The sequence below is a fragment of the Oncorhynchus nerka genome, linkage group LG6 (genome assembly GCF_034236695.1).
Source record: "Oncorhynchus nerka isolate Pitt River linkage group LG6, Oner_Uvic_2.0, whole genome shotgun sequence".
Taxonomy (NCBI): Eukaryota; Metazoa; Chordata; class Actinopteri; order Salmoniformes; family Salmonidae; genus Oncorhynchus; species Oncorhynchus nerka.
Window position 1 is genome coordinate 46,535,051 of NC_088401.1, and position 23,991 is coordinate 46,559,041.

Consider the following 23,991-nt stretch of genomic DNA (forward strand, 5'->3'; position numbering starts at 1 on the left):
CCATCAGCGGTCTTCATCCTCTCTCTCTCTCTCGGCATGACTCCCCATTTCAAATAAGGACTGGTTGTTAACAGCGGTTGAATTTTAACACCTAGGCATTGTGACAGATTGTTTCATGGGCAAAAATAATTGCAGAGGGAGACAAGAGTTGCACAATTCATTCTCTCTCTCTCTCTCTCTCTCTCTCTCTCTCTCTCAGCTAGAATATTGGAGTGGCAAAGGCTACCTTAAGGGGAGAATTAGACTTTACAAAATCCTGTCAAAAAAAATATTCAAAAGTATGAGTTGGTTGGCGCCTGCGAGACCTGAAACACAGCTGCACTGTGCAGTGTTTGATTAAAGACCTGCTGTGCTTATGCTATTGTGTGCTCATAGTGGCCCATGCATGAGGCAGACAGTCATCAATGCAGTAGTACAGTATAAAGAGGGTTCCATTTTGAACTGGATATTGTTCTAGAATGCGTAGATGACCCAGCGGTTAAATAGCCTGATGTGTTTGCAATTATTATGCGTTGTGGTCCATGGAAGGGCCTTAGAGGATTTGACCGCCGTGTTCTCACCCTGTTACGGTTATTAAAATCATCAACCTCGTCTTAGTGTGTTAGAATCGCTCCATTGGCAAACGTTTTCTAGGCACACCGCCCAGCCCCAATAATTTATTCTTCGGCGTTAACAGGGCACTCCCCAGGATTCAATTTAGCTAATGTGGTGGCAAAATATTTAGAGGTGGAATTAGTGGGTCTGCTCATTAACCAAGGTGATTAAGAGGTGTTGCAGCCATTGTGATCTTCTCTATCCATTCCTCCATGATTTTATTTAAAATATAACATTTCAATTATCTGAAATAGTTGCTTTATGATGGTAAAGATTGAAAAATATTGCAAATGTGTCCATTCATTCCACACCCTTTGCCATCTACTGTACCATCGACAACAGTGCTATATTACTTTTCGATTTTTAGGAAGCTGCAGTTGAACAGATCTTCCCACACACTGAAAGAACACAATGAACAGGGCTTGTTTGGATTTGTTGGCAGCAGCACGTCTTGGCAGGATGTTCATTCCTCTATCAGTATTGTACTTCAAAGCACTTCATCATGTTTAGCAACCACACCTCTATTCTCACAATCAAATAAATAAGTAGCATAAATGTGTGCTCTACAGTGATTGTAAATTATTTGGTCTTACACTCCTTATTCTACCTGGAACCAAAACGGTACTATCTAGAACTAAAAAGGGTTCATTAGCAGTCCCCATAGGAGAACCATTTATAGAACTCCTTTTGGTTCCAGGTAGAACCCTTTTGGGATCCATAAAGAACCCTTTCCACAGAGGGTTCTACATGGAACCCAAAAGAGTTATAGCTGGAACAGAAAAAGTGTTCTCCTTTGGGTACTGGTGCAGAACCCGTTTGGAACCCTTTTTTCTTAGAGTGCCCTATACTTTGACTGTTGTTTCCCCATCAGACAAAATAAGAGTAAATTCCATAATGTTGTAAGTAACTAATCATCTCCCGCCTTGTAAGTGCCGCAGTGAATATCAGCAGAGCCCATTGTGTGATGTGTTCACTGCTGGGGTCCCACTCATCCTCTTTCACTGGCTTGATTCTTTCCAACTATCCTCTTTTAAAACCTCTCTGTAATATTTCCTCTAATGTCAGTCTGAGGTTACATCCCAAATGGCAACCTATTTCCTACATAGTGCACTACTTTTGACCAGAGCCCCAGGGGCTCTATAGGGAATAGGGTGCCATTTGGGAGGCAGGCTGAGGGGATCCTTTTGTTAGTAAAGTTGTTGAGGAGTCAAATGAGCCTTTCAGAAATATTTGCATTTAATCAGCACATCTGGAGGTACAGGAGATGTGGCTTTGTCCACCTGGAGAGAGTGGCAGAAACACAGAAGAAATACAGAGGAATTTTTCCCATGCAACAATACCACAGCAAAAACAGAGCACCATTTCAAACATATGTCAATGGCACATTTTCAAATATTCCCTCATTCTCTGTTTGAAGCAAAATGGGGCCTCACATGGTTAGTTCACAATGCAGGGTGAGAGAGAGAGAGATAATTGTTTTTAAGGGTTGTTTATGGTTATGGTTGCCGTTAACGACAGGTTCCAGATAGCTGCACAGATCATCAGTCTCCAGACCTCTCTCGGAGCTGTCACTTCTACATCACAAAGTCATGTTGATTCTGATGTTTATTCAAACGACTTAACCTGTGACCGCTTTTGCTACCTTGTAAAACCTTCGGGGCCATCGGCAAAGACTAACCTGCCACACCTCATTTGCCTATAGCTTTGTGAACATGGGGAGAGAAAACACTCACACACTCCGCTGCCGAAAACAAAGTTGCAAAATCCAAAGTGATGCTTCCTCAAACAGCCTGGGGGGAGGGGGGTTGACTGACGGGTGGTGGAGGGGACAGGCAGGTGTAGACCGATGGTTAAAATAATTTATTTTACTACAAAAGCTTGTTTTCATGGATCATCCGAGTAGCCTAATCTTAGCCTTTGATTTCTGGCAGTGCCACCACGCTAACCCCCAGCACAGGCTGACAGTCGGGAACCAGGGATTACAGTAGATTGTCATACACATGGTGTTTGGAACCAACCGACGGCCTGTGTTTCTGTAGACACCCCTGGGCTGGATGGATGCAGTAGGTTTTTCCCTGTGATGCCAGAGGGCACTTAGCCTGCACTCAATAAACTAAACTACTTCTCCACCTGATCACACACCCAGCCTGTGATGTTGCTGACCCACCATAATGTGTTGCTAGGATGGGGGAAGGCGGTGGGTTATTTGCAATGGGTAGTGGCTTTACACTGAACAAAAATATAAAATACATGTAAAGTGTTGTTCTTAAGTTTCATGAGCTGAAATAAAAGATCACAGAAATGTTTGAAATGCACAAATGTTGTCCATATCTCAAATGTTGTGCAGAAATTTGTTTACATCCTTGTTAGTCAGCATTTCTCCTTTGCCAAGATAATCCAGTCTACTGACAAGTGTGGCATATCAAGAAGTTGATTAAACAGCTCAATCATTACAAAGGTGCACCTTGTAATGGAGACAATACAAAGCCACTCTAAAAGGTGCAGATTTGTCATACAACACAATGCCACAGATGTATCAGGTTTAAGGAAGCATTCAATTGGCATACTGACTGCAGGAATGTCCACCAGAGCGGTTGCCACAGAATTGAATGTTAATTTCTCTACCATAAGCAGCCTCCATCAACGTTTTAGAGAATTTGGCAGTACGCCCAACCGGCCTCCACAACCGCAGATCACGTGTAACCAAGCCAGCCCAGGAGCTCCACATCGGCTTCTTCACCTTCGGGATCATCTGAGACCAGCCACCCGGACACCTGATGAAACTGTGGGTTTGCACAACCAAGGATTTTCAGCACAAACTGTCAGAAACCGTCTCAGGGAAACTCATCTGCGTGCTCATTGTACTCGCCAGGGTCTTGACCTGATTGTAGTTCTGGAAATGCTCACCTTCGATGGTCACTGGCACGCTGGAGAAGTGTGCTCTTCACAGATGTATCCCAGTTTCAACTGGTCCGGGCAGATGGCAGACAGTGTGTATGGCATCGTGTAGGTGAGCGGTTTGCTGTCAACGTTATGAACAGAGTGGCACATGTTGGCGGTGGGGTTATGGTATGGGCAGGTATAAGCTATGGACAACAAACACAATTGCATTTTATCAATGGCAATTTGAATGCACCAAGATAGCGTGACGAGATCCTGAGGCCCATTGTCGTGCCATTCATTCGTCACCATCACATCATGTTTCAGCATGATAATGGACAGCCCCATGTCCCCTTGTCACATAATTCCTGGAAGCTGCAAATGTCCTAGTTCTTCCATGGTCTGTATACTCACCAGACATTTCACCCATTGAGCATGTTTGGGATGCTCTGGGTCAACAACATTCCACAGGCCACAATCAACAGCCTGATCAACTCTATGCGAAGGAGATATGTGAGGCAAATTATGGTCACACCAGATACTGGCTGGTTTTCTGATCCACACCATAACCTTTTTTTAAGGTACACTACATAACCAAAAGTGTGGACACCTGCTCATCGAACATCTCATTCCAAAATTATGGGCATTAAAATAGAGTTGGTCCCCCATTTGCTGCTCTAACAGCCTCAACTCTTCTGGGAAGGCTTTCCACTAGATGTTGGAATATTTCTGCGGGGACTTGCTTCCATTCAGCCACTAACATTAGTGAGGTCGGGCACTGATGTTGGGCGATTAGGCCTGGCTCGCAGTCAGCGTTACAATTCATCGCAAAGGTGTTGAGTTGAAGTCAGGGCTCTTTGCAGGCTAATCAAGTTCTTCCACACCTATCTCGCCAAATTCAGATATTCATCTGTCGGACTGGCAGATGGTGAAGCGTGATTCATCACTCCAGAGAACGCGTTTCTACTGCTCCATAGTCCAATGGGGGCGAGCTTTCCACCACACCGGCCAATGCTTGGTATTGCCCATGGTGATCTTAGGCTTGTGTGCGGCTGCTCGGCCATGGAAACCCACTTCATGAAGCTCCTGACGAACAGTTCTTGTGCTGACGTTGCTTCCAGAGGCAGTTTGGAACTCGGTAGTGAGTGCTACAGATGATTCTTACGCGCTACGCACTTATTGCTCCTAGACATTTCCACTTCACAATAACAGTGCTTACAGTTGACCGGGGCAGCTCTAGCAGGTCACAAATTTGACGAAATGACTTGTTGGAAAGGTGGCATCCTGTAACGGTGCCAAAGTGAAAGTCATTGAGCTCTTCAGTAAGGCCATTCTAATGTTTGTCTATGGGGATTGCATGGCTGTGTGCTCGATTTTATACACCTGCCAGCAACAGGTGTGGCTGAAATAGCCAAATCCACCAATTTGAAGGGGTATCCACATACTTTTGTGTATATATTGTATCTGTGACCAACAGACCCATATCTGTATTGCCAGTCATGTGAAATCTATAGATTACGGCCTAATAAATTAATTTAAATTGACTGATTTCCTTATATGAACTGTAAATTGTTTAATGTTGCATTTATATATTTGTTCAGTGAAGTTGACAATGTTTTAGATGGGCTGTGCTTTTAGAGGGAGTTTGGGATGGAATTTGGAGTGTATGTGTGTGTGTAGAGCCGTAACTACATATGAGGACACTGAAAAAGAAAATATAATAATCCAAATATATATTTTGTACACAATAAAGAAATAAATGACTGGTCAACTGTCAAATATTGCTCCCAGCGTTGTACAAATCGTTCATATTCTTGATCTGACTGAGTTCTAATTTCGCCTTTTTCCGAACAAGTGGAAACATGAAAAGTGGTTTGTTCATTATGTTCACCTGCGTCACAAGGCCCTCTCATGGCACAGCCCGAGGGGTTGAAACATGAGGTAATTTTAAAACCGTGCTGCGACTCCTGTTGTGTCTACAGACGCCCCCCTCAAAACAATAGTAGTTTATAGAAAGTATTCAGACCCCTTGATGTTTTCTACATTGTTACGTTACAGCCTTATTCTAAAAATGATTCAATTGTTTTTTTCCCCTCATCAATCTACATACAATACCCCATAATGACAAATCAAAAACAGGTTTTTATCCATTTTTCCAAATGTATATATATATTTTTTTAAATCACATTTACATAACTACTTACTGTAATACTTTGTTGAAGACCCTTTGGCAGCGATTACAGCCTCGAGTCTTCTTGGGTATGAAGCTACAAGCTTGGCGCAACTGTATTTGGGGAGCTTCTCCAGTTCTTCTCTGCAGATCCTCTCAAGCTCTGTCAGGTTGGATGGGGAGCGTTGCTGCACAGCTATTTTCAGGTCTCTCCAGAGATGTTCGGGTTCAAGTCCGGGCTCTGGCTGGGCCACTCAAGGACATTCAGAGACTTGTCCCAAAGCCACTCCTGCATTGTCTTGGCTGTGTGCTTAGGGTCGTTGTCCTGTTGAAAGGGGAACCTTCACCCCAGTCTGAGGTCCTGAGCGCTCTGGAGCAGGTTTTCATCAAGGATCTCTCTATACTTTGCTCCGTTCATCTTTCCCTTGATCCTGACCTGTCTCCCAGTCCATAACGCTGAAAAACATCCCCACAGCATGAAGCTGTCACCACCATGCTTTACCATATTGACGGTGGCAGGTTTCCTCCAGACTTAACACAAGGCATTCAGGCCAATCTGGGTTTTATTAGACCAGAGAATCTTGTTTCTCATGGCCAGAGTTCATTACAGAAGGTGCCTTTTGGCAAACTCCAAGCGGGCAATAATGTCCCTTTTATTGAGCAGTGGCTTCCGTCTGGCCACTCTTCCATATAGGCCTGAAGTGCTGCAGAGATAGTTGTCCTTATGGAAGGTTCTCCCATCTCCACAGGAGAACTCTGGCGCTCTGTCAGAGTGATCAGCGGGTTCTTGGTCACCTCCCTGACCAATGCCCTTCTCCCCTGATTGCTCAGTTTGTCCGGGCGGACAGCTCTAGGAAGAGCCTTGTTGGTTCCCAACTTCTTCCATTTAAGAATGCTGGAGGCCACTGTTCTTGGGGACCTTCAATGCTACAGACATTTTTTGCTACCCTGCCCCAGATCTGTGCCTCGACACAATCCCATCTCGGAGTTCCACAGACAATTCCTTCGACCTCATGATTTGGTTTTTGCTCTGACATGCACTGTACTGTCAACTGTGGGACCTTATATAGACAGGTGTGTGTCTTTCCAAATCATGTCCAATCATCAATTGAATTTACCTTAGGTGGACTCCAATCAAGTTGTAGAAACAGCTCAAGTATGATCAATCGGAACAGGATGCACCTGAGCTCAATTTTGAGTCTAATAGCAAAGGGTCTGGGTTTTTAAAAACCTGTTTTCATTTAGTCATTATGGGGTATTGTATGTAGATTGATGAGGGATAAAAATAATTGAATACATTTTAGAATAAGGCTGTAACGTAACAAAATGTGGAAAAAGAGAAGGGATCTGAAAACTTTCCGAATGCACCATGTCAGTCTATTGCAGTAACGTGGAAGGGCTCTGGCTAGTATTACTTAGCCAGCTAGAAAGATAAAGCAAGAAGATAAAGTTAAACAGAGCCTACCTCATCAGATACAAAAACAGGCTACTAAATTCTCTTTGCTTTACAGAGTGTAGGCTACTGAGACAGACAGTGATGTGGCGCTCAGTGGTGAGGCTGAGGCAGGCTGCAATGCATGCAGGAGGAAGGAGAGGAGACAGAGAGAAAGAGGAAGCAATCAGAGAGACAGCTTAGTACAGTGGTTCCCAAACTTGGGTTCGGGCCCATATGTGGGGTCCTCTGAGAAAATCTGTACAAATCTTATCAAACAATTTAGGAACTCAAAAAAGAGAAGATATATTTCAACATGAACATCTCCAGATGGGCTATCTTCCCTATAGGTCTACATGAAAGTGCAATCAAAATGCAAACAATACAGTTCTAAGAATATCATATATTTGAATTCAAATCAGTGGTTGTTCGTCTTTTCTCGATCGCCCACTGGAGTTTATAGTTTACCCATTAACCACCTTTTTTAACCACTACATCACTGATATTAATGGGGAATTGTAAGTAATATTCTAATAATTCATGTGAATGTGATGGGAGAGGCTATACCACCTGCCTGGTGCCCAAATTGATAACGTATGTCGCGTTTGAGTTTGGAGATGAATGGATTCAGTTCAGTAATCCTGATGAGCCCTTCCCAGCTAGTTAGTTTATGCTGGCTAGCTGGCAACAACAGCAGCATGGCACAAGTTAAAACTTGTTAAATAAAGTGATGTTTATTTCAATGGGCGAGGGAGAAATCATTTTTAGCATGAGCAATTAGGTTTAAGTGCCTTGCTTAAGGACATGTTGAAAATTGTTTCACCTTGTCGGCTCTGGGATTTGAAAGAGTGACCTTTTGGTTATTGGCCCAACGCTCTTAACCGCTAGCCTATCTGCCGCCCCAGTTGTAGTATTGGTCACAGTCTGGATGTCCCCCTGACATGCCACATAACTAACGTAACGACAAGCCAGTGCGAGGTGCTTGCCGACGTGAGATTTGCTTCCCACTGGGCACCTGTAGGCTATCACATGTCACCAGCTGTAGCTAACGCCAATTTAACATTAACATTAGCGAGAGCAACAATTTAGTAAATATTTTCTTAATGCTATTTCTTGAACTGCATTGTTGGTTAAGGGCTTGTAAGTAAGCATTTCACCTGTTGTATTCGGCGCATGTGACAAATAAAATGGGATTTGATTTGAATTGCACTGTACAGCCTTACCCATGGATCTTGGGTCCATGAAATGGGGCATCAGCCTATTCGGCGACAGCCACAGGCTACAATTCTGAAGAGTTCATTTTGAGTAGGATAACAGCCTACACGAGCAATAACTTGTAATATTGGTAGTAACGATCTGGATGTCACCATGATACAGTCTACTCAGATAACATTTTATTTGTCACATGCTTCGTAAACAACAGGTGCAGGCTAACTGCTAAGGCTTACTTACGGGCCCTTTCCAACAAAGCAGACAATATTGCTCAATGGGTAGATTTTGCTTCGCAAGCTGCCAACACAAACACACTTGGCACAGTGTCCTTTACTCCCACTTGCTGTGCAGTAAAGGTGAAGTAGCTAGGTAGTGTAGCCAATATCAGGCCTGGGTGACAACTAAAGCACACTTATTGTAGTGATTTTCATAGAAAATCAAATCAAATGTTATTGGTCACATACACATGGTTAGCAGATGTTATTGCGAGTGTAGCGAAATGCTTGTGCTTCTCGTTCCGACAGTGCAGCAATATCTAACTTGTAATCTAACAATTCCACAACAACTACCTAATAGACACACATCTAAGTAAATGAATGGAATAAGAGTATATACATATTAAAACATTTTTTTAAAGGATTTCACCTTTATTTAACCAGGTAGGCCAGTTCAGAACAAGTTCTCATTTACAACTGCGACCTGGCCAAGATAAAGCAAAGCAGTGCGACACAAACAACAACACAGAGTTACACATGGAATAAACAAACATACAGTCAATAACACAATAGAACAAGTCTATGTATAGTGTGTGCAAATGAGGTAAGATAAGGGAGGTAAAGGCAATAAATAGGCCAAAGTAGCGAAATAATTACAATTGAGCAATTAAACACTGGAGTGATAGATGTGCAGAAGATGAATGTGCAAGTAGAGATACTGGGGTGCAAAGGAGCAAAAAAAGAAATAACAGTATGGGGAGGAGGTAGTTGGATGGGCTATTTACAGATGGGCTATGTACAGGAGCAGTGATCTGTGAGCTGCTCTGACCGCTGGTGCTTAAAGTTAGAGAGGGAGATATGAGTCTCCAGCTTCAGTGATTTTTGCAATTCGTTCCAGTCATTGGCAGCAGAGAACTGGAAGGAAAGGTGGCCAAAGTAGGAATTGGCTTTGGGGGTGACCAGTGAAATATACCTGCTGGAGCGCGTGCTACGGGTGGGTGCCTCTATGGTGAACAGTGAGCTGAGATAAGGCGGGACTTAACCTAGCAAAGACTTATAGATGACCTGGAGCCAGTGGGTTTGGCGATGAATATGAAGTGAGGGCCAGCCAATGAGAGCATACAGGTCGCAGTGGTGAGTAGTATATGGGGCTTTGGTGACAGAACGGATGGCACTGTGATAAACTGCATCCAATTTGAGGAGTAGAGTGTTGGAGGCTATTTTGTAAATGACATCGCTGAAGTCAAGGATCGGCAGGATAGTCAGTTTTACGAGGGTATGTTTGACAGCATGAGTGAAGGATGCTTTGTTGTGAAATAGGAAGCCAATTCTAGATTTAATTTTGGATTGGAGATGCTTAAGTCTGGAAGGAGAGTTTACAGTCTAACCAGGCACCTATGTATTTGTAGTTGTCCACATATTCTAAGTCAGAATAGTGATGGTGGACGGGTGGGCAGGTGCGGGCAGCGATCGGTTGAAGAGCATGCATTTTGTTTTACTTGCATTTAAGAGCAGTTGGAGGCCACGGAAGGAGAGTTGTATGGCATTAAAGCTTGTCTGGAGGTTAGTTATTAACACAGTGTTCAAAGAAGGGCCAGAAGTATACATAATTGTGTGCATAGAGGTGGATCAGAAAATCACCAGCAGCAAGAGCGACATCATTGATATATACAGAGAAAAGAGTCGGCCCGAGAATTGAACCCTGTGGCACCCCCATAGAGACTGCCAGAGGTCCGGACAACAGGCCCTCCGATTTGACACACTGAACTCTGTCTGAGAAGTAGTTGGTGTACCAGGCGAGGCAGTCATTTGAGAAAACAAGGCTGTTGAGTCTGCCGATAAGAATGTGGTGATTGACAGAGTCGAAAGCCTTGGCAAGGTTGATGAATACAGCTGCCTAGTATTGTCTCTTATCGATGGCGGTTATGATATTGTTTAGGACCATGAGCGTGGCTGAGGTGAACCCATGACCAGCTCGGAAACCAGATTGCATAGCGGAGAAGGTACGGTGGGATTCGAAATGGTCGGTGATCTGTTTGTTAACTTGGCTTTTGAAGACCTTAGAAAGGCAGGGTAGGATAGATATAGGTCTGTAACAGTTTGGGTCTAGAGTGTCTCCCCCTTTGAAGAGGGGGATGACCGCGGTAGCTTTCCAATCTTTGGGGATCTCAGACGATACGAAAGAGAGGTTGAACAGGCTAGTAATAGGCATTGCAACAATTGCATAAATATATGGATGAGCAATGACAAAGTGGCATAGGCAAGATGCAATAGATGGTATAAAATGCAGTATATGCATATGAGATGAATAATGCAAAATATGTAAACATTATTAAAGTGGCATTATTAAAGTGACTAGTGATCAATTTATTAAAGTGACCAGTGATTTCAAGTCTGTATATAGGCAGCAGCCTCTCTGTGTTAGTGATGGCTGTTTAACAGACTGATGGCCTTGAGATAGAAGCTGTTTTTCAGTCTCTTGGTCCCAGCTTTGATGCACCTGTACTGACGTCGCGTTCTGGATGGTAGCGGGTTGAACAGGCAGTGGCTCGGGTGGTTGTTGTCCTTGATGATCTTTTTGGCCTTCCTGTGAGATCAGGTGCTATAGGTGTGCTGGAGGGCAGGTAGTTTGCCTCCGGTGATGCGTTGTGCAGACCTCACTACCCTCTGGAGAGCCTTGCAGTTGCGGGCAGTGCAGTTTTCGTACCAGGTGGTGATACAGCCCGACAGGATGCTCTCAATTGTGCATCTGTAAAAGTTTGTGAGGGTTTTAGATGACAAGCCATATTTCTTCAGCCTCCTGAGGTTGAAGAGGTGCTGTTGCGCCTGCTCCACACTGTCTGTGTGAGTGGACCATTTCAGTTTCCACCTTCTCCACCACTGTCCCGTCAATGTAGATAGGGGGGTGCTCCCTCTGCTGTTTCCTGAAGTCCACTATCATCTCCTTTGTTTTGTTGACGTTGAGTGAGAGGTTGTTTTGCTGACACCACACTTCGTGTGCCCTCACCTCCTCCCTGTAGACTGTCTCGTAATTGTTGGTAATTAAGCCTACTACTGTTGTGTCGTCTGCAAACTTGATGATTGAGTTGGAGGCGTGCATGGCCAAGCGGTCATGGGTGAACAGGGAATACAGGAGGGGGCTGAGAACGCACCCTTTTAGGGCCCCAGTGTTGAGGATCAGCGAAGTGGAGATGTTGTTTCGTACCTTCACCACTTGGGAGCGGCCAGTCCAGGACCCAATTCCACATGGAGGGGTTGCGACCCAGGGCCTCAAGCTTAATGTTGAGCTTGGAGGGTACTATGATGTTGAATGCTGAGCTATAGTCTGAACAACATTCTTACATAGATATTCCTCTTGTCCAGATGGGATAGGGCAGTGTGCAGTGTTATGGCGATTGCATCGTTTGTGAACCTATTGGGGTGGTAAGCAAATTTAAGTGGGTCTAGGTGACAGGTAAGGTGGAAGTGATTTGATCCTTGACTAGCCTCTCAAAGCACTTCATAATGACAGAAGTGAGTGCTACGTGGCGATAGTCATTTAGTTCAGGTACCTTTGCCTTCTTGGGTACAGGAACAATGGTGGTGGCCATCTTGAAGTGTTGGGGACAGCAGACTGGGATAGGGAGAGATTGAATATATTCATAAACACACCAGCCAGCTGGTCTGCCATGATCTGAGTACGCGGCTAGGGATGCCGTCAAGACCGGTATGAAAAAGTTTCAAATTCTAACTCAAGTTTCTAGCCACAAACATAAACTAGCTGGAAAGGGCGCATCAGGTCAACTGACTGAACCGACTGAACCGAATACATTGGTCTCAATTCTATTCTCGCTGTGCCAAACGTCATCAGTTTGGGCACCAGGCATGTCCGTATAACCTCTGTGTGCTCCATCGATGTCTGTTTGTGAGGAGCTTGATTAATCATGCCTAGGAATACAAACGTGAACGCTTTGTATTTTGAGAAAATAGATATAATGTAAAGAGTTTATGATTTTATGCAAAACATCATTACAACTGAGTGAACATTCGCTGATTCCATGTGGCAGTGTGAATCATTTATCATATTTTCCCCCTTTCAGGGGTATGCCATTACAATTGTACAGATAATAGGCTATGTGTTTGTAGATCAACTGAGGTGAATGAACCTACAGCAGCCAAGGTGATAATGGCTGGGGTAATTTTTGCATGTTTTTGCTGTTCTCCAAATAGCATTTTCTGAACTGTTTTAGTTGTATAGAAATGCAAAAAATCCCCTGCCCCCTTTCCGGACCTCATTAAAACTCAAACCCTTGTTACGGCCCTGTGTGTGCGTGTGCGTGTGTGTGTGTGTGTGTGTGTGTGTGTGTGTGTGTGTGTGTGTGCGCGCGTCTGCATGAGCCGTGTGTACGTGTGTGTGCTTTCCTCAGTTCTCTCAAATAAACGCTGACCAGTATGTTGCCGTCCTTCCTTCCTTGTCATTCCAGGTATGCCCCTCAGTCTGGACTGTAAGGCCTTCTTCGGCTACAGCGGGGAGTCCAGACCTATCATCTACTGGATGAAAGGGGAGAAGTTTGTGGAGGAGCTGGCAGGCCACATTAAAGAGAGTGAAGTCAGGTACTGTATCTATCACTGTAAACTTTTCCTGTTTTTATTTTTCTGATGGTGGACATTGTGGTTTCTGCTTACATACAGATACTACAGTGGATGTGACTGACAGTGTTACTTGTAGGAAGAAAAAAAAAACATCCTCCCCAATATTATCCCCTTTAGGTCTGTGGAGTAATGTCTTGTGGGTGTGAAACATCATCAGGAGTCATTAGGAGTGTGATGTGCCAGCGGCCACATCCTGTGCTGTCCAGTGTGAGGTATTAACTATGACTGACAGCTTATAATACCTCCATCGGCAGGGGGGAGTTCTGCTTCAATATCAGCCCCAGGATTTGTACTACAGTCTAAAGGGGCAGAAGCAAAATCTTCACTCGTACAATGAAAAATCATGTAACATTAATTTAACAAAAGCAGACTGCTCCCATTGAAAGTGGTAAGAGTGAGAGCTCCTCCTCTTGTTGGAAACGTTGATCTCCACAAAGAGAAGGAAGCTAGTAATTACCACATAAAGCTGTCGTGTAAATTGAACCAATACTACTAAATGACAAATAAAAGTCTCTCACCTCCCCAGCCTGGAGTAGAGAGAAGCATTTCAGAGTCATAAAGTACACAATGGATTTCAAAACAACTGAACTGACTCCTCCACACCAGAGCCCACCTCTACAATTAGACATCTGCTATCTAACGTTACTCCTGGCTCCCGCTCCTATCAACATCCAGTGTCTTCTCCCTGGACTGGCTAGGAACAATGCCTGTAACTGCCACCACATCCCAGCACACACGACCAAAACAAAACCAACCAATTTTTCTCTCTTACTAACCAAACGAGGCTGGATGTCTACAGCTGTACAGATGAGAGCGGGAAGATACTGAAATTAATTCTGAAAAGCAGATAAAAGCACTTGAATGGTCAAAGGGGGTTGAGACAGAGGAGATACAGTGAAGAGTTATTATTTGTTGACAGGCAGACTGTAATTTTCCGTCTGCCTCAATATTGGTGAACGGCCAAGAATTATGACTAAGAAGGGAAGAGTAGAAAAGGCTGCTTATTTAAGAGGGTCTAATAACCCTAAGAACAAAGGCTGTGCCAGTTTTCACGATAAATATGTTTGGGAATTCATACAAAGAAGTCCAGGTCAGGTTAGTGCAGTAAAATGCTCTGACCCAGTTTCTTTCAGCGCTCCTGGTGTACCAATGCAATCTGAGACAGAGGGAGAGAGAGATGGAGAGAGAGAGAGTGTGCATGTGTGTGTTTCGTGTGTGCGTGTGTGCGTGCGCGGGCATGCACGTGTGTCTCTGTCTGTCTTTGTCTGCACGTGTGTGCCTGTGTGCTCGTGGGTGTTTGTGAGGATGTGCGTAAACGTATGCGTCTGTCCGACTGTGAATATTCTGGAGAGTTTTAGCAAGTGGCTCGTCATTCAGAATGACCTCTCACACTGCACAAATCGCCTGTCAGAGCCGAGCATCACATCAGTCGTTCCCACTGACACTGCAAAGAGCTGCTCTGTATTTTGGGGTGGAGGAGTTGAAGTGCTCCTGTGGGGGAGAGTTTTTTTTAACGCCGCAGACTGACCATGTCTCGTCTGCTCCGGTTTTGTTTTCCTCCAGCCAAGCGGAGGAACACTGCCAGGCAGCAGGCTCTCTAACACCACCACTAATTACACCATCGCCTCCTTTCCCCCACTAGAAGCACGTCCTCCTTCCTAACATAGATGTACAGGTTCGGATGCCGCAGTGTCGCCCACATGGCCCCTGTCCCTCACTCCCCCATCCCTCCCTCACTCCCCCGTACCTCCCTCCTCCCTGAGCCATGACAGCTCAGCCCCCGCACTGCCGAGACACATCAATCTGCTGGCAATGGGCCATGGATTTGGCCCGAGACGGGGATTACCACGAATAACCCCCGTTCGCCATCCTGCGGACCGGCAGTACCACAAGTCAATCCAGGCCTGACAGACCCTCCAACCTCCCCTCCCCTCCGCACAGCAAGCAAGTTGCCATAGAACGCCCCATCAGCCAGGCCTGGGCCGTCAGGCCGCCAGCCTCCCAGCTCTCCCCTGGATAAACATACAAGACCACGTGACACAGGCCAACCCAGGCTGCGAGATGAGGCTAGAAAGGGTGAGGGGTGGGAGGGTGAAGCATAAGGATACGCACATACATACATACATACATAGAAACATACATACATACATACATACATACATACATACATACATACATACATACATTACATTACATACATACATACATACATACATTACATTACATACATACATACATACATACATACATACATACATACATACATACATACAGTTGAAGTCGGAAGTTTACATACACTTAGGTTGGAGTCATTAGAACTTGTTTTTCAACCACTCCACAAATGTCTTGTTAACAAACCATAGTTTTGGCAAGTCGGTTAGGACATCTACTTTGTGCATGACACAAGTAATTGTTCCAACAATTGTTTACAGACAGATTATTTCACTTATATTTCACTGTATCACAATTCCAGTTTACATTCACTAAGTTGACATTGCCTTTAAACAGCTTGGAAAATTCCAGAAAATTATGCTTCTGATAGGCTAATTGACATCATTTGAGTCAATTGGAGGTGTACCTGTGGATGTATTTCAAGGCCTACCTTCAATCTCGGTGCTTCTTTGCTTGACATCATTGGAAAATCAGAAGAAATCAGCCAAGACCTCAGAAAAAATAGTAGACCTCCAAAAGTCTGGTTCATCCTTGGGAGCAATTTCCAAACGCCTGAAGGTACCATGTTCATCTGTACAAACAATAGTTCGCAAGTATAAACACCATGGAACCACACAGTAGTCATACCGCTCAGGAAGGAGATGCATTCTGTCTCCTAGAGATTAACGTACTTTGGTGCAAAAAGTGCAAATCAATCCCAGAACAACAGCAAATGACCTTGTGAAGATGCTGGAGGAAACAGGTGCACTTCACAAAATAGATGGCATCATGAGTTAGGAAAATTATGTGGATTTATTTCAGCAACATCTCAAGACATCAGTTAAAGCTTGGTCGCAAATGGGTCTTCCAAATGGACATTGACCCCAAGCATACTTCCAAAATTGTGGCAAAATGGCTTAAGGACAACAAAGTCAAGGTATTGGAGTGGCCATCACAAAGCCCTGACCTCAATCCAATAGAAAATGTGTGGGCAGAACTGAAAAAGTGTGTGCGAACAAGGAGGCCTACAAACCTGACTCAGTTACACCAGCTCTGTCAGGAGGAATGGGCCAACATTCACCCAACTTATTGTGGGAAGCTTGTGGAATGCTACCCAAAACATTTGACCGAAGTTAAAGAATTTAAAGGCAATGCTACCAAATACTAATTGAGTGTATGTAAACATCTGACCCACTGGGAATGTGATGAAAGAAATAAAAGCTGAAATCATTCTCTCTACTATTATTCTGACATTTCACATTCTTAAAATAAAGTGGTGATCCTAACTGACCTATGAAATGGAATTTTTACTAGGATTAAATGTCAGGAATTGTGAAAAACGTAGTTTAAATGTATGTGGACACCTGCTTTTCGAACATCTCATTCCAAAATCATGGGCAAAATCATATGGAGTTGGTCCACCCTTTGCTGCTTCTGGGAAGACTTTTCATCAAATGTTGGAACATTGCTGTGGGGACTTACATTCCGCCACAATAGCATTAGTGAGGTCGGGGGCTGATGTTGGGCGATTAGGCCTGGCTCGCAATTCATCCCAAAGGTGTTCGATGGATTTGAGATCAGGGCTCTGTGCAGGCCAGTCAAGTTCTTTTACAGCGATCTCGACAAACCATTTCTTTATGGACTTTGCTTTTTGCACGGGAGTATTGTCATGCTAAAACAGGAAAGGGCCTTCCCCAAACTGTTGCCACAAAGTTGGAAGCACAGAATCGTCTATAATGTCATTGTATGCTGTAGCGTTAAGATGTACCTTCACTGGAACTAAGGGACCTAGACCGAACTATGAAAAACAGCCCAAGACCATTATTCCTCCTCCAACAAACTTTACAGTTGGCACTATGCATTTGGGCAGGTAGCGTTCTCCTGGCATCCGCCAAACCCATATTCATCCATCGGACTGCCACATGGTGAAGCGTGATTCATCACTCCAGAGAACATGTCTCCACTGCTGCAATGGTGTGAGCTTTACACAATTCCAGCCGATGCTTGGCATTGTGCATGGTGATCTTAGGCTTGTGTGCGCCTGCTCGGCCATGGAAACCCATTTCATAAAGCTCCTTTACTAACAGTTCTAGTGCTGACGTTGCTCCCAGAGGCAGTTTGGAACTCGGTAGTGAGTGTTGCAACTGAGGACAAACCATTTTTATGTGCTTCAGCACTTGGCGGTCCCGTTCTGTGAGCTTGAGTGGCCTACCACTTCGCGGCTGAGCCGTTGTTACTCCTAGAGTATTGCACTTCACAATAACAGCACTAGTGTGTGTATATGTACACATATACACAGACCGTGTGTGTGTGTGTGTGTGTGTGTGTGTGTGTGTGTGTGTGTGTGTGTGTGTGTGTGTGTGTGTGTTGGCTCTCCAGCTCCACTCTAATGGCAAAAGTCAACAGCAGGACTCCGGGGCAGAATCTATGCCTAACAAGGATGACCTCAGTGCTGAACTCTTGTTAGCTGCATTGTGGAACCAGGGCCTGGCTCTGAAAACAGCCACTATGCGAGACGTATCTCTGTCCCCCACTATCAACCTAAGTAGGATCTTCTATGCTCCGGGCTATGGCACCACCCCTGAGGTCTGTCTCTCTCTCTTGTCCTCCTCCTCCTCTACACAGGGTTTTGAAGGAGTATCTAGGGGAGAAAGAGGTGGAGCTGTCCCTAACCTTTGATGCGGTGGAGGAGACGGACCTGGGCAACTACACCTGCTTTGTGGAGAACCATATCGGGCGGAGGAGTGGCAGCGCCATCCTGCAGAAGAAAGGTATGCTTGGCCTCAAAACTGCTGCTTCTGCCTAAGCTGCTGCTATGACAGCAACACTTTAGGCTAACAGATTATGGGTAATGTCTCCCCTGGGGAGGGGTGCGGCGGTGCAACGTCAGGCCTCAGCGCCATCCCACCTCCCTCGCCATCCCCTCCTGGAGGGGGGTGTCCCGCTGTGTCTCTTCTAATGGGACAGGTGATTAAAGCCACAACTAATGACGACCTTCCTTCTTCTGGTTCTGTCCTTCCAGAGGAGTGGTTAAGTATAGGAGGGTAAACACCCAAGGATCACTGAGAGATCACTCTCCCTATCTCTCTATCTCTGTCTTTATCTGCCTTTCTATCTCTCTTTTCCTATTATTCTGCATTTGTCTCGCTCCCTCTCTCCCCTCACCCCCCCCCCCCCCACCCCCTCGCTCTCCTTTTCCCTCTCCCGCTCTCTCTCGCTCTCTCTCTCCCTTCCTTCTTCCCTCCCCCTTTTTCTTTCTCTCTGCCCCCACTTTCTCCCTCCCTCCCTCTCTTTCTCTGATTATGCGTAGGGAGGAGCACAACCTCTGACTCATGCTAAGCAGTTCATTTAGTTCAGACTCAGCCTAAGATTGGTCAGAGGAGACAGGGGGTACCATTGTCACATAGTATTCGTGCAAGTAACAGTCAATTAGGGGTGAGAGCATTATCTCCGTTTCCCATTTGGGCAGTGACTAATTAAAACCCCATTTCCTCCTGCCAAATTTGTCTAATAATACTGTGTCATTCTATATGTATCATTCAATGAGGGTAAAGGTAAGGAACCTGGCTAAACTGAGATGTATACTTTGGAGAAATACATTTCGGAAGCGATTGTATGGAGATGAATGTTGCTAGGTAGGTAGTGAAAACCATGAGTACTGAAAGAGCATGAGTTTGCAGACAGCAGACATTGATCCCCGTTTCTCTTTGTCTTGGAAAGGCAGATATGCTTGAGTCACAGCTTTAGAAGTGCATTGTAAACTAGATTTTGGCTGAGAGCAAATGTATGTTTCATAGCCTCAGCACAATGAAAAACTACAACCGTGAATTGTCTGCTTCGTATGCACCAACATAGTATTGTAGCAGGTCACAAAAGGGCAAAATTAGTCTAATGGAATCAAATATAATACTTGTGTATTTTATGTTACAATATTGCATGAAAGATTCATCCCAAATGCCCTCCTAACCTCCCAAAGAGCTGAGTCATCATCTCAAGGCATTGTTGTGGCTTAAGTGTCTCGTTTCACAAGGAAAACAATTCATTCAAAAATGTATTTCAGACCCTCGAGCACATTCATATAGCCATTAATGAGGAAAACAGCGTAATTTGTACCTATTAACTTTAGGTTCGTCAGCATACAGTGTACTGTATAATTTTGATAGCCATTAAAATTGAGGAAAATATGTAAAGAAATAGCATGTAGGGCAGCACAGACTAGATCAGACAAGTAGATCAGTGTTGGGGGGAAAAAATACATCCAAATAGTTGGTCCATAAATATTTAATTCCCCATAAAACATGAGAAATCCTTCCCACTCCAGTTTTGAAATATTGCTCAGCAAATGAGTGTCCTGAATATGCAGTATTTAAATATTAGTAGGAAGTACAGAACTGTACTATTACTTTGGACATCAGTTTAGTTCAGTTCAGGTTTCTCCATGAGAAGGAATGAGTGGTCCTGTGTTCTACACTGTCTGGTCTTGGAGTGAGGCTACAGAGACCTCTACTGGCCACTGCTCACTGGGCTAAACACAAATCATCACAGCCCATAGAACACATGACAGAACACATGCAACATAATGGAAGAGCACATTATAATCAAGCATAAACATTGAGGGCACTACTCACAGTATTGATCTGTGTTGTATACGTGTGGGATGTTAGAGTAATGCTTGTAGTGAATGGCAATGGAACCTCCTTGTATTGTTCAACTGCAGCTGAATTGTGGTTTCACAGGGATGACTACAGGGATGACTACAGGGATGACTACTTCATAAAGCATCTCAGAGTAGGAGCGCTGATCTAGGATCAGTTTAGCCTTTTAGATCATAAATGAATAAGATTACAAGGACAGTGGGAACCTGATCCTATATCAACACTTCTGCTCTGAGATGCTGTATGAATACAGGCCCAGATTGCTGAAGTGGTTTAGCTCAATAGGACATAAACCTATTTTGATAAAAACAGAATGTATAAGGAAATGGCACGCCGACCCATCATCCCTCTCTTCTTAAAGGTTTTATGATTTCACAGATGAGTGCGTTCACACACCAACCTACCAAGTACCCCAGTGCTGTGTGTCAGTGACGAGTGGCCCGACAGATAGTGTAATGTCTGACAGATGCAGAATGAGAAATTATGCTGCTATCATCTGGAGTGACTGCAGCTAAGATTTATGGCTCATATTTGGTGAATGGCAGCAGAGCAAACATGAACGATTATAGCTAGTTTTGCACCCCCTCGGCCCCTTTCATACACACGTACGCACGCACACACCTTCAATATTGCGTGTGAAAGCATAGAACGAAGAAATGTTCTCATATCTCTGTCTTTCCGCTGTGTTTCTCATAAAGAATATATATGACAGTTCAATTGAACTCAATTCAGATGAATGCTTGGTTCTTCATGCAGTATTTCCTCACAGAACACTTGGAAATGACTTAATTGAACCCTATAGGCCCCCAAGAACTGTGAACGTAAGCTTCTGTTGACATTGCAACGAAAACACTCTTTAGTAGAAAGATACAGAGGAATTGTGGTAGGTGAAAATGTCTTGAGTAATGTTAGTATGTTGTGGCAGTAAGTGTCTTATTTCTCTGTTTCTCCTCAGACTCTTCATATATCGCTCTCTGTATGTTTATATTTGTTCTCTACCAGACATGTAATCATATCTATCTTTCTGTTCTGTCTCTATCTCCTGTACCAGACATGTACAGGCTAGAGCTGGCTGGTGGACTAGGGGCCATCCTGCTTCTTCTGGGCTTCTTCACGGCCATCTACAAGTGCTACAATGTGGAGATCATGCTCTGCTACCGGAGGCACTTTGGGAGCGACGAGACAGAGGACGGTGAGTGTGTGTCACCTGGGGCTGGGCTGGGTGTGTCCTACGCGACCAGTTCTGGGCCTATAGCCCACCCAGTGAGATTCTCAGAGCAGGGAAAAGGTCAGTCACAGCTCTCAGCGCCCCCGGAGACTGTAACAAAAGCGGTATTCTCACCGTATTAAGGATTCATGCGAGAGAAAAAAGTATCTGTTTGAAATTCATGAGAACTAGAGCTGATGCTCCTTATTTTAGTGACACATAATTACTTACCATTCTGGCCACTTATCCCATAGTTGTCTGTATCCACACTTCTTTGTTTTAGGATTTCAGTTTCACATTTATATGACATGGTTGTCACTGTCTAGGATAGATCCCCTTGCTATACATTCACAATAGAGACATGCAGCGTTTTTGTTGTTAAACAACTATGTCATGTCATACTCATATTCATCTAGAATTCTCATTTGGTAACAGAAAACTGTCTCTTTGTCTTTGTCTCTTCACCCACAGACAACAAGGAGTATGATGCATATTTGTCCTACACCAAAGTGGAGCTGGATTCGATGAACAGGGGCTCCAGTGAAGAGGAGCAGTTTGCTCTGGAGATCCTCCCAGATGTTCTGGAGAAACACTACGGATACAAGCTCTTCATCCCCGACCGGGACCTCATCCCTAGCAGTCACAGCAGTGAGTGATCCCTCCCATCCCTTAGTCCCTCCCTCCCTCCCTCCACCCCCCCATCTATATCCCTCATGGCAGGGCTTCTCTTTGTGATCTAGGTCTACCTCCATCCATCTCGCTATCTCTCTCTCTCTCTCTCTCTCTTCCTTTCTCCCTCTATCTATCCATCCATCCATCCACCCATCCCTCCATCTCTCCATCTCCACAACTCTGTCCCTAGTGGGAAGGCTTCCACCCACTGCCCAGAATTCATTTGACTGTCAAGAAGAATCAAGACAGACGCACATCTTAATCTCCTTTGCCGTGGCTGTATTTGTTCTGTCATCGCCAATATAAGGGTGGTGTGTGTTGTGGTGTGCTTTGAGGGCCTGCATATACTGTGTTATCTGTCAATGATGGATCTCCCATCTCCACAAGGCAGCTACTGTACCGTTTATTGGTGTTGGCATCTTATTTGGGAGTGTAATTGGTGTAAAGTAGTTACATGTATGGTAAAAGCAGCGAGGAACTGTAATTCAGCAACTGTATGTATGGTTTACTAGTACATTACATACGCTTGATGTACAGTGCATTCGGAAAGTATTCGGACCCCTTGACTTTTCCACATTTTGTTACGTTACAGCCGTATTCTAAAATGTATTAAATCGTTTTCCCCCCTCATCAATCTGCGCACAATACCCCATAATGAGATTTTTAGAAATGTTTCCAAATGTATCTTTAAAAAAATACACAAGTACTCAGTACTTTGTTGACGCACCTTTGGCAGCAATTACAGCCTCGAGTCTTATTGGGTATGACGCTACATGCTTGGCACACCTGAATTTGGGGAGTTTCTCCCATTCTTCTCCGGACTCTGGCTGGGCCACTCAAGGACATTCAGAGACTTGTCCTGAAGCCAGTCCTGTTGTTGTCTTGGCTGTGGTTTGGGTCGTTGTCCTGTTGGAAGGTGAACGTTCACCCCAGTCTGAGGTCCTGAGCGCTCCGGAGCAGGTTTTCATCAAGGATCTCTCTGTACTTTGCTCCGTTCATCTTTCCCTCGATCCTGACTAGTCTCCTAGTCCATGACACTGAAAAGCATCCCCCACAGCATGATGCTGCCACAACCATGCTTCACCGTAGGGATGGTGCCAGGTTTCCTCCAGACATGACGCTTGGCATTCAGGTCAAAGAGTTCAATCTTGGTTTCATCAGACCAGAGAATCTTGTTTCTCATGGTCTGAGAGTGCTTTAGGTACCTTTTGGCAAACTGTGCCTTTTACTGAGGACTTGCTTCCGTCTGTCCACCCTACCATAAAGGCCTGATTGATTGAGTGGAGGTTTTCCCATCTCCACAGAGGAACTCCGGCGCTCTGTCAGAGTGACCATCGGGTTCTTGGTCCTCTCCCTAACCAAGGCCCTTCTCCCCCGATTGCTCAGTTTGGCCGGGCAGCCAGCTCTAGGAAGAGTCTGGGTGGTTCCAAACTTCTTCCATTCAAGAATGAGGGAGGACACTGTGTTCTTGGGGACCTTCAATGCTGCAGAGTGTTGTTGGTACCCTTCCCCCGATCTGTGCCTCGACACAATCCTGTCTCGGAGTTCCATGGACAATTCCTTCGACCTCATGGCTTGGTGTTTGCTCTGACATGCACTGTCAACTGTGGGACCTTACATCGACAGGTGTGTGCCTTTCCAAATCATGTCCAATCAATTAAATGTACCACAGGTGGACTCCAATCAAGTTGTAGAAACATCTGAAGGATGATCAATAGAAACAGGATGCACCTATGTAAATAAAGTATTTCAGTTTTTTATTTTTAATACATTCGCACAAATGTCTAAAAACCTGTTTTCAATTTGTCATTATAGGGTATTGTGTGTAGATTGATTAGGGTGGAAAATGTATTTAAATCATTTTCGAATAAGGCTGTAACGTAACAAAATGTGGATGAAGTCAAGGGGTCTGAATACTTTCCGACTCCACTGTATGTCTTGTTATACTTTTATACACACAGCCAAAGGTGCATGCACACTCACATCTCTCCACCTATGGCATTTTGCCCCGTACAAAAAATTATATTCCCACCTTGCACTACAAATATATTGCAAACGAATGTCCATTCCTTGCATAATTTAACATGCAGTGAATTCAAAATAAATCAAAAACTCCTTAGGCTGGTCAAAGCCATGCTTACATAAATAAACTGCTTTCTAAGTGTGTTTGC

The 23,991-nt window shown here is 44.5% G+C and overlaps 1 protein-coding gene across 1 annotated transcript in view; it reads left to right on the forward strand.

Moving 5' to 3' along the window:
* Positions 1 to 23,991, forward strand: part of LOC115130481 (X-linked interleukin-1 receptor accessory protein-like 2) — a 295,213-nt gene that overhangs the window by 267,018 nt on the left and 4,204 nt on the right. Inside the window, exons 6-9 of the mRNA XM_029661669.2 lie at positions 12,967 to 13,096; positions 17,912 to 18,057; positions 20,993 to 21,133; positions 21,620 to 21,796. Coding sequence (XP_029517529.1) covers positions 12,967 to 13,096; positions 17,912 to 18,057; positions 20,993 to 21,133; positions 21,620 to 21,796 — 594 coding nt within the window. The remainder of the gene's footprint in view (positions 1 to 12,966; positions 13,097 to 17,911; positions 18,058 to 20,992; positions 21,134 to 21,619; positions 21,797 to 23,991) is intronic.